The 11,230-nt window shown below is 43.2% G+C and overlaps 1 protein-coding gene across 1 annotated transcript; it reads left to right on the top strand.

Moving 5' to 3' along the window:
• The first annotated feature begins 5,400 nt into the window (after positions 1-5,400).
• Positions 5,401-6,173, top strand: LOC103629439 (exocyst complex component SEC5A). Its single transcript, XM_008650561.2, has 3 exons — positions 5,401-5,515; positions 5,596-5,790; positions 5,897-6,173. Exons 1-3 carry the CDS (start codon positions 5,509-5,511, stop codon positions 6,016-6,018), a joined length of 324 nt encoding a protein of 107 aa, XP_008648783.1. The 5' UTR covers positions 5,401-5,508; the 3' UTR covers positions 6,019-6,173.
• The last annotated feature ends 5,057 nt before the right edge of the window (positions 6,174-11,230 follow it).

Below are 11,230 nucleotides of genomic sequence, written 5' to 3'. Positions count from 1 at the left end.
ATGCTTGGTGTTCTCCTCCATGCGCCTAGGGGTCCCTTTTATAGCCCCAAGGCAGCTAGGAGCCGTTGGGAGCAATCTTGGAAGGCTGATCTTGCCTTCTGCCGACTTGTGCACCGGACACTGTCTGGTGCCCGATTTCCTTCCTTAAATAGCGAAGCCGACCGTTGGCAGATTGAGAGCCGTTAGCGCACCGGACATGTCCGGTGCCATCTTCTAGCCGTTGGCTCTGCCACGTGTCCCGCGCAGATTGCGCGGCAGACCGTTGGCCCGGCCGACCGTTGGCTCACCGGACAGTCCGGTGCACACCAGACAGTCCGGTGAATTTTAGCCGTACGTCGCCGATGAATTCCCGAGAGCAGCCACTTCGCTCGAGCCAGCCTGGCGCACCGGACACTGTCCGGTGCACCACCGGACAGTCCGGTGCTCCCAGACTCAGCAGATTCTTGGCTGCTCGAGCCAAGACCTTTCCAATTGGATTTTTCCTGTTTCCAGCACTTAGACACAATTCATTAGTCCATAAAACAATGTACTAAGTCTGAGAAACATACCTTTATTCTTGATTTGTACTTTGTCCACCTTTTTACACTTAGGCACTTGTGTTGGACACTAAATCACCAAAATACTTAGAAATGGCCCAAGGGCACATTTCCCTTTCACCTCGCCATGCCCCATCCGCAGCGCCCACACCACCGTCCGTCGCCAGATCCGGATCCCGCCCCCATCATCGGCACCTCCTCCCCCGCCCGCTCGAGACCCTTTCGCTCGCCATGGACGCCGTGGCCTCCCCTTGAAGCCTCCGTCTTCGCCAGTCCAATCTCCAACGTACGAATATCCGCTCGCCATGGACGCCGTGGCCTCATCCCGAGGCTCATGCCCAAAACCCTACGGGCGCCGCCTACTCCGACGACTCTGATGAGGCCGCTGCCCTGCGCCAGGCGGGAGGTCAAGAAGCCCTTGGTGAAGAAGCCGAAGGTGACGGTCGCCGAGGCCGTCATCCTGATCGATGCCAAGAACCTTGTAGCGCACCTTCTTGAGATCTTGGTAAGGCCGCGTCAAACCTCTCGTCCCTGTCGAATTCCTGTTAAAAAACAAGATCTTGTGATGACGTCCCTCCTGGCACCTCCCTCCTGGCATCGACGGCGTGTCAGTCATCGCGGCAGGTAGAGCTCTTGGGTTCCTGCTCTTTTCTCCGCACCCAGCGCCATCACGGGTGATTCTAGGGTTTCGTCGCTGGCGGCAACAACCTGCCTGTAGCGATTCGACGTAGGCATCCCTATTCCTCTCCTTCGGAGGCCTGTCTCCTCGCCATATCGTCGATGTAGCCTGAGTGCGGGTCCACGCCCCTGCAGACCCACGACGATGGCCTGCAGATCCAGTCCACCTCCGACAAGATGGACCTATCTGCAACTTGTGGACAGCCTGCAGAAACAGCTCGTATTGGAGGTTTGCCTTTTCTGTCCTTATGCCTTCTTCTAATCCTCCTCATTTATGTTCAGTGATGATGAATTCATTCATGCCTTTGAGAATGTTGATTTGTAGTTGGAAATTAGAGTTCATTTTAGACTTTGGAAAGTTGAGTTCATGAAAGAACACATGCGCAATCACCCCTAACCAATCAGCTCCCTGGCAGCAACACATAATCAGAACTGCATATTAGAATTGATGATTGAATTGTCATATCAGTGTCTTGTTGCAGCTACTAACAAATTGCTTTCGAGTTGTGGGCATATGGATATGTTCTCCTTTGACTACATGTTAGATATCTGAAACTGTCATTGAAGATCGGTTCTGTTTGGAGCATGGCACTGAAGGATGGTATAGTGCACTGGATCTTGGCCCTTTTTGTTTAATTTAGTGAAAAGTTATGGTTGGGAGAGAGCCTTTTGTTTTTAGGCAACTCGAATGTAAACTATTTTTTGTTGAATGTGCATGGTCATGGTGGCTGGTTCATTGACCATTATGAAGTGCTTGTAGATGAGAGTTTCTGGCTGCAATATGTTTATGCTGAAGAGTGATGTGATCTGCATGCATGTTTTTGAACAATCAGAATAGGTCATTTTTAGAAATGGTTTATCACTAAGCTCATCAATGCCATTTATTTATCTTACCATGTACCTCATAAATTGGTAACCTGGTTTTATACACAAGAGTTGATTGTATTAAGCTTGCTATTTGACTGTATTAAGCTTGTTATTTGATTCCTCAAAAAAAGCTTGCTATTTGATTAAACCCGTGCCTTTTCTGATGTAATGGTGGAACTCAGTGTTGAAGACTTTTTTAAACCATTCTAGAATTTACTAATTTCTAATTACAGATTGTTGTATTTCATGTATATAAATCTCTGGCAGATCCTATGACTGATATTGATACATTTTGCCATCTACATTATTTATCACCTATGTTCTGTGGTTTATCCTTTGGCATGCATGTCAATGTTAAGTTGTTACTCTACTCCTATTGATAATCTGAAGTAAGGTTCAACAAACTGTCCATGTCAGAAAATGTCAGGATTACTAATCAGTCTATTCAGACATTTAGAGAAGCCCCTGTACCATCATTTGACAGTAGCAGAAGTCACTATAAGACCATAAAATGGGACCATAGTTTGAACTCTGAATTATTTGTACCTCACAACATTCAATGTCAATAGAAACCATTTCAATAGTTAGATGCATATTTGAACGTCATAAACCTTACCTTAAAGGCATCACCAACTATATATCTTACTTGGTCCTTTATCATTTTCAAATGCCAATCAGTGAACACCAAATTTTAGGTTTGTTAAATGCCTGTTACCAGTCAGGAATGAGATATTATCTTCAGATGATAAATAAAAAAACTGGGAACTGGAAATTGTGCCACTATGTTGTGTACTTAGTTCCTATCTAATTCTAATTCCTTGGTTTATTCTTCAATAACAAATTTCTGGGAGGAGGACAATGCACTCTTTCTACAGTGATGTTGTGTGCCTTCAGGTTTGTTTCCCTCTGTGACATGCTACCATGCTGCCACTACCACCATTTCCTCTGTTCCCAGTGTTCATGTTGTTTTCCTAAATCCTTTGTTTCAGGGTCTAAGGGAAAGGTTTTCACATTGCAACTCAAACATGGATGCGGGCCAGGTTAGTACTTAATCTTCAATAATCTCTACTACTTCTTAAGAGAATATTGTAGGCGTCCACAACCCCACGGTTCTGCCAGTCTCCCTGCCATCAACACCGATCCGCCCTACCCTCCTCCATCGCAGGCTGCCACCGACCGCGCGCACCCTCGCGTCCCCGTTCATCCCGCTACCGTCACGCACGGACTGCCTCTAGGCCGCGCCCTACCTCCCTCCCCCAATCCCGTTCATCTCGCCCCCGTTCATCCCGTGAACCCATCCCCGCGTCCGCTCCATCCATGACAGAACCGCAAGCCATGCCCAGCCGCGTCCGCTCTCCATCAGCGCGCAGATCCGTGCGCAGAACCGCCCAACTTCACGCCGTGTCTGCGCCATCCATGGCAGCCACCCCGGATCTGCGCGCCCCAGCCTCCATGGAAGCCGTCAGCGCGCAGAACTTTCCAACTGCGCCCCGCGTCCGTGCCGTCCATGGAAGCCGCCCCTGATCTACGCGCTCCTCCTTGCGACTGCGCGTAGATCCCTCCATGGAAGCCACCGCTAACCTCGACCCAACTGCGCCTACACTCCGTACATGGAAGCCGTGGCTAACCTCGACCCAACTGCCAAATACGGTGTCTCCCACCCGGATCTGCGCGCCCCAAATTATGGTACAGCGCAGACGGAGGCTAACCTTCCATGGGTAGCGCGCAGATCATCCAGGGCGGCCCTATAAGTTGTCAAGTGTGTACGCCCCAACAACCCACAGATGCGGCTCGGCGCTCTCCATCGTCTGGTATACCAGGTACGCACGGATCTCATCTGTGTGTTGTTTTCTGTAATAGCATGTTGGTTGTGTCATCTGTAGTATTGTTAGTCTTCATCAGTACTAAAAGAAATAGACTCATTAGTCTCGCATCAACGTTTCTGTACATACTCGTTAGTTTTCAGGTGGGTCACACAATCAAAATTATAATAGTAGAGAAATGCTCTTTTTTCTTTGCTTTTCACCACACATAACTAAAATCTTCAAATATTGTTTAGCATGGAGGCTACATGGTGTATGATCTAGGCAATATGATAAGCTATTGAGTGGAATATCTCATTCTATATTGGTAGATATTTATTTACTTATTCACACTAGCTTCTGCTTCTATAGATTCACAATTAAACATATAATTATACTATGAGTATGGTTCAAAAGCAGACTTACTTTCTAACATTATAAGAGGAAACCAATGAAATGTGTACCTGATAGAAGTGTCAGTAAAAACCATACTCATAGTTTGCAACTGTACAGATAAATGAAACAGTGAGCCTCCATGATCGCCTTACTTCTGCTAAACCAGTTCTCCAGTCTTGGTGTTTCCAAAGGATCCCATGATCCTCCTCATGCAAACAAACACAGTTCTCAATTGTCTCCACACCACCAGTGAGTTTTGTGAAATGTGCATCAAAATATTTTATGTAGCCCAAGCACCCTCTTGTAGAAATCCTTGCATTGTAAAGAAATATAGCATTTCAATGACCATTTCACCCTTTTTGTATCCACCATTTCTACATTTCACAAGTTCTAGTGAATAGGTGATAGTTGTGATTTTAAGGTGGTTGAAAATGAAGGTAGGAGAAGGGGCACGTGAATCTGAATGATGCATACTTAAGTGGCACTTTTGCCTCTACCAAATTTTCTCCCTGTTTATTTGATGCTTGCCTTTGTTTCATTGTTTTATATTTGAGCTATGATTCTTTTAGTGCAAAACTTGCTTTTTTAATCACCTATATTTGGTGGTGGTATCTGCAGGATAGGCTTCAGGAGAGGCTAAGAAAGTCTAAACGTTTAATCCTTGAAGAGGCTGCAAAGAACAAAGGTTTTGACCTTAGTAACGGTGAATTATTTTATTAATGTTTTTATGCCAACAACTTTAGCTTTTGTACACTAGCACTATTTTCTTAAGGCAAAACAATTGAATTCGGGAGTGGTTTATCCGCATTAGAATGACGATGATAAAAACCAGGAGATAAAACCAGGAGATAAATATCTTCCAAGATGGGAGTTTTTCTTCTCTCAAAACCAGGAGATAAAAACCTTAATTTTAACTCCCCTGTCCAAATCTGAGAGGATACAAGAATCTAGGGGCCAAGGCAACACCTGCAGCAGCCTGCAACTGCAATCCTTCACTGTAGGAGGCTTCAGGTTTTGGGTATGGAATTCGAAATGCTCTTCCCTCTGTTTTGTTGGTATTATTCTATTTTCTTTATTCTAAGTTATTGTGTTGTTATTATATCAAAGTTTATAATAGGACTTACCAACTAACCGTATGAAAATATGATGATAAATCCCTGCGGTTGATCACTGACGCTTCAGTAAGTTATCCAATTTCAAAGGAGAAGTCTCAAGGTTTGGACCCCAATATGCGAGGTAGGTTTGATGGTTTTACAAGAATTCTTCTTGCATTTGATTCATGCTTATTAAGAGGTCTATTTTTTGCACTTTTGCAGACAAAGTTATCTATTCATCTCCAAATTTTGATCCCAAAGTTTTCCTTTCGTGGGTCCACAAAGACATGAGCGCTGCTGACTTAGAGGCTGGTGCTCTCACCTTGAAAACTGATCTCAAAGGGAGAACACAACAGAAAAAACTGTTAGTCAAGGAGAACTTCGATTGTTTTGTCTCGTGCAAAACTACAATAGATGGTATTTGTGTAGTTGTTATATACATCCATATTGCAAATAAATGTTCATGATCCTGAGTTTATGGACAATGTTTTGCATCCCCTTGTAACACAGTTTTTTTTTGCAGACATTGAGTCAAAATTGAGACAGATAGAGGAAGATCCTGAAGGTGCAGGTACTGCTCACTTGTATTCAGTGACACTAAAAATTAGTGGTGTGGCAAATCGTGCATTTGAGCCTCGATTATAGAATTTTGTTAATGTCTCATATATGCTCAACTCCTGGAAGATTTCCATTGAATAATACTATAATCGACGTCGAGGATGGTGGTCCGTAAATACCATGCCACCCCAATCCCCATCGCCCCCAAGAAACAGATTTGGGGCCACCCCAATCCCCATCCTCGACTGTGCTCTCTAAGGAATACTGATGCTTTGGTGTTAACTTTGGCTCTCCAATACTTTACAAGGTATATACGATTTATTATTGGTTATGGGTTACGGGGGCTTTGAGTCTTCGATCTGACGATATATTATGGGAGCTCCGAGTCCTCAATCTGGTAGTTGTGGGATATGCTTGTAGCCAGTCGTTCTGATGATTCCAATAGGCTCTTTCTTAGGGTTGGATCTCCTCATGGTTTTCTTTTAATTAAATAAGTCTGTGGTGCAGACACTAATTTCTATGAATATAACCTATCCATCATTGTTTCACTTCAAGTCTGGCACTGCCATGTCTCTGTATGCTTGATAGTCTGTCTAAACCTTGGAGTAGCAGATTGCCATGGGTTGTTGTATCGATGATGCTTAAGTATGGGTAAGCTAGATAGGGATGCAAGTAGCATATTATGCTAGATTCTTGAACAGGGAAAATTATGTAGTATTGTGGGGGTAACAAGTAGGTTCCTTTTTTGAAGGTACATGTGAGCATGCCTATACTATGCCAGATGCTTGATCAGTTCAAAAACATTTGTGTGGGGGGGGAGCTGTCGTTATTCTTGTTTATTTATCAGTTCAAACAGATTGTCATGAACATGCTTGATTGCCTTCGTTTAACAGAGAAACCAATAGTATATAAAATCATGGGCAGAGGTCCTCGAACCATGGTGTACTATAGTGGCCCTTTGTACTCTGTATCTAATCATCTAACCTTAGATGCAGGCATTAGTTTATGTGCTGATACCGTCATACGTCGTTGTTTCATGGCAATGCCCATCAGACAGACAGAGAGTGACGACGACACTAGCTCACATATGAACTGCAAAGGGTTTTCGTCCTTCTTGCATGTTGGTGTAAAAAGCAGGTAAACCTGCTTGCGCGATGGTACAAGCAGTAGCAACAGAGGTATAGGGAATTTTTTTGAACTGTAACAAGTTGTGGACCCTTGACTTCAATTTTGATGTTCAGACCTTCCCTGTCATCATGGATTTCCTGAAACTCTTTTCTTCAACTTTGGAACTCCTTTGTTTATATAATCTACAGACTCTGGAACAGTTGTGGTATAATGGGTAGACAATGGAAATGTTGTTCACCTTCAATTCTCAGAGGACCTACCACTATTGTATTGTTAATTGTTTTGCTATTTGTAGACCACAAGGCTTGACGCAGTAAACACCACTATTTGACCGAGGTGAATCTAGGTGACCACAATCTATGCTCTTCTATTATGTTCTTTATTTTAACTGAACGATGTAAAAAATCATTGAATGATTGTTATATGTTTAAAGCATTACAAATGTTGATTATGTTAGTGAGTGTGCTATCTATTGAATGATGATGTGAAGCAATGGACCTGGGGACATGTTCTTTTAAGCCTTGAGCGTGTATGTGTTCGTGTACTTTGTGTTAATGAAATTCTTTTTAATATACCATGTTATTTTTCTTGTAAATAATCTATTAACCATTTTTCATACAACTGCTAAATGAAATAGCTTTTGCCATAGCTTTTTTAAAAATCTTCGAAGAGGCCGCCACTAAATGGCTCCACGAATAAATGGGTGTGAAGTCTTGGATGCTTGGTTTGCTCACAGGGATTGTATTCTCCTACTAGCCACAGGATCAGGTTCATTTTCTGTAATACTCCTCTTTATCTTCTGTAATTTATTATTTATTCCATGTGGATGGTAGTTTCGTCCTCCTTTTTCACATGGATAACTTTACTGGCAGGAAAGTCCCTCTGTTTTCGGATCCCCCAAGGGTTCTCTTTCATTCTTAATCAGTTGTCTGTCGTTTGTAGGCTGTGGAATACGGAGTTCACAAGATCTAGGAGATGAACAACCTCGGGATAACCCTCTCACGGTCTCATGCCAGCAGCCGCACCCACGCCCCGTTTCGTCTCACACGCTCTCGCCAACTTGTGGTTGCCCATCCACTGCCAAGCACCCGGCCCCAACAGTCGCACTGTCATCAGTGTTTTTTCTTTTACAGCAAGCTTTTGTTCTGAAATTATATTGTCTATGATTTGTTACTTGCTTGATCAGCAAGCTTTTGTCTAGTCCTTGATTGGGTAGGCGGCTATGCAGTGCATGGCGGACTTGAGAAGTTCGTCAACTGTATTGGATAGTTGGGCTAGGCAAAGTTATTTTTGCTCCTGATAGTAAGTGGATTTAATTTAACATGAACTTGTTTGTACGCGTTGGCATAATGTAGGTTTCATGCGTGAGTGGAACACAGCTTGTAACCATATAGTCTAGCAAAGTTTTGGTTCAACCTATTTAATGTTCCGATAGCATGTAATCATATAACCATACCAGAACTACTATCAAATAAATGTGAAAACAGAGAACATTCTGAGCAAAAAGACGTGATCAACAAAATTATTACCCTGTCAACAAAATTTCGAAGATATCTTAACCTTATCGAAGAAAAAATTAGATAGGTATATTTTTTTGAGGATTTTTATTCCTACTTAGAATATTTAGATTTCTAAACTACAATGGTATACAAATAATGTTTTTGGAATATGTCTCCGTTTCTTCTTGTTTAGTCTCATGTTAATGTTACGGTTATTCTTGGATCAACATCATTCGAGTATTTGACTATTGCTTGTCATGTGCACTTGTTATTTTTGCATCACTATTTTGAACCAATTTTTAAGCTACCGTAGCAACGCACGGGCACACACCTAGTATTCGTATATTTGGTATCGCCACCAAGATATAAACCATTCAATAATACTAGATGAGTGCCCCGTGCGTTGCAACGAAAACACACAATACCATGATAACTTATATATATAATGTGTTTTATATTGTTATAAGAAAATGTTTCATAATTCATTTGTGATCCTAGCCATATATAAATTTTGTTATTTTAATTTAACTGTTTCACTACTACATTACAACTATCAGTATCATACAGACTTCGATATATACCATGATTTGCATGGTCTCATCATTGGAGAGCACGTGCCACACCTATCGGTAGAAGTTCCCTCGTACATCGTCAGTCATCAGGCACGCACAACCATACATGTTTGCTTAAATAAAAAGGCAAGTGTGTGCGTTTGCGAAGAGAATTAAAGGCAGGCCAGCACAAAAGCTACCTCGGCGATGGCAAGTGGTCATTGTTGTCGGTCCTCCTCTGCGTCACCTCTGTCGCTAAGATGACGCCACAATCTTTGATATAGTAGTCGTCGAACGCGCGTGACATGGCGAGTACCGATGACTTTTGGCTGGGCTGCTAAACGAAGTGCACCCCGGGCTCATCAGCGAGGTAGTACACCTAGCCGTTGCACCTCCAGATGTGCTACTTCTCTACATACATCTTGTTCGAGGACACTCACACAACATCAACAACAACCGTCGTCCCAGCGCACAAGAATTTATGGCCGGTCAGTAGCGACTTACGTGGCCGGTTGAGCTTCATCGGATGATGAGCTAGATGGCGTGACGGCGCCGTCGTCGGATGCGGTGCCTAGAACAACCCGAGAGTCGCCGGCATTGGCAACGACTATGAGGTCCCTCGTTTGAATATGGACAGCGGTGTAGCCGCTCTGGACCGCGTCCAAGCGACGGCTGCGCCGGAGCTTGCCGAACATAGCGACACATGCGGCCAAGTAGGACTGCTTCCAGAGGTCGAACTGGCAGTTGTCAAGCTTCTTCTCATCGTCGATGAGCGACGCCAACGCGAGCGCCTCCTGCCAGTGGTGTTTGTTCGGGGTTTCCAAGTAAGAAACATGGATTCATCTTTGGCGTTAGTTTATAAAAATGACTCACAAGTCAGATCCATGGACAAAATATTACGGAGAATAAATGTCACACATATAAAAAAGGAATTTAAGTTGAAAACTTATTCAAACAAAAGAAGTTGCATGCAAGGCTCTTCTTTAAATACTACTCTCTCCATCCAAAAATATAATTCGGGAATCTCGTTGATAATTATCTACTAATACACATTGTGTAAGGGTAGCAGGTGGGCTTTGGGAGAGATGTAGTAGATATTTTTACTGTAACAAATATTAACATAAACACGTGGGAATGAGAATGAGCTTTACGGGGAGAGGAAATGAGAAAGACAGTGTGGGGAGGGACACAATTGGGAATGGGAAACGGGTCAGGACACAGTTGGGAATGGGAATGAAAACACACAGGGCGCACGGGAATGGAAATGAAAACACACAAGAGTTCGGAATGGGAATGGCAGAACCAGGAATGGGGCAGCCTACCCCTTAGAGTCTTAATAGGTAGTATAGATATTGAACATGCATGCTAAGGGCATGTACAACCCAGATACTGCTGCACGGTACTCCAAGTACAAGATACAACTAAAACACAACATAATACAGTGGTCATGTCTAAAACATGTGTCTTACGATATTCATTGTACCAATCAGAGCATTCAATAAATTAAAGTGACCAATCAGCTAGTCTCCTGTCTCGAACATAGAGCTAAGACACTGTGTCTTCGTCAAAATACGTGTCTTGAGTTTTTTTACATTCACCCCCCTAGACACGCTGTAAGACACAACTTAAAACACCCACTGTACATGCCCTAACAGCTTGGTGATGGCACCTAATTAATTGGAGGGTACCTGCAGTGACAGAACCAAATAGATGATGTAATGGGAACAATTTGGAAACATCAAGAAAGGACCTCGAACTATGTGCTGTAGTAAGCCGGATTACAATTACAAACCCAAAAAAAATGAGGCACCTCCACATTTGTTTCTCTTTCTGTATAGCAGTGCAACACTGTGAGCTAATGTTGAATAATAAAAACCAATTTGAGACCAACACTCTTTGGGACCAAGTGGATGGATGGTACGGTTTGATGTTCAGGACCATGCAACACTACCGCTGGAAGCTAATTAACAACACTCGCACAACGTACGATCGGATTGGCATGCTGTCAAACAGCACAGCACGTAAGATGCAGATCTCTTTACCATGCATGGTCCCTATATTCTTGTTCAACAGATTTGTTAGATAATGTAGCCATTATAATGAGAGCGCTCCGGTAAATTA

The sequence above is a fragment of the Zea mays genome, chromosome 6 (genome assembly GCF_902167145.1).
Source record: "Zea mays cultivar B73 chromosome 6, Zm-B73-REFERENCE-NAM-5.0, whole genome shotgun sequence".
Classification (NCBI taxonomy): domain Eukaryota; kingdom Viridiplantae; phylum Streptophyta; class Magnoliopsida; order Poales; family Poaceae; genus Zea; species Zea mays.
The sequence above is the reverse complement of the archived record's forward strand: the minus strand, read 5'-3'. Positions and strand labels throughout refer to the sequence as shown.

Coding starts and splice junctions, on each gene's coding strand:
- LOC103629439 (XM_008650561.2), top strand. Junction 5,791..5,896: donor GTGCAAAACTACAATAGATG/GTATTTGTGTAG, acceptor TTTTTTTTGCAG/ACATTGAGTCAAAATTGAGA.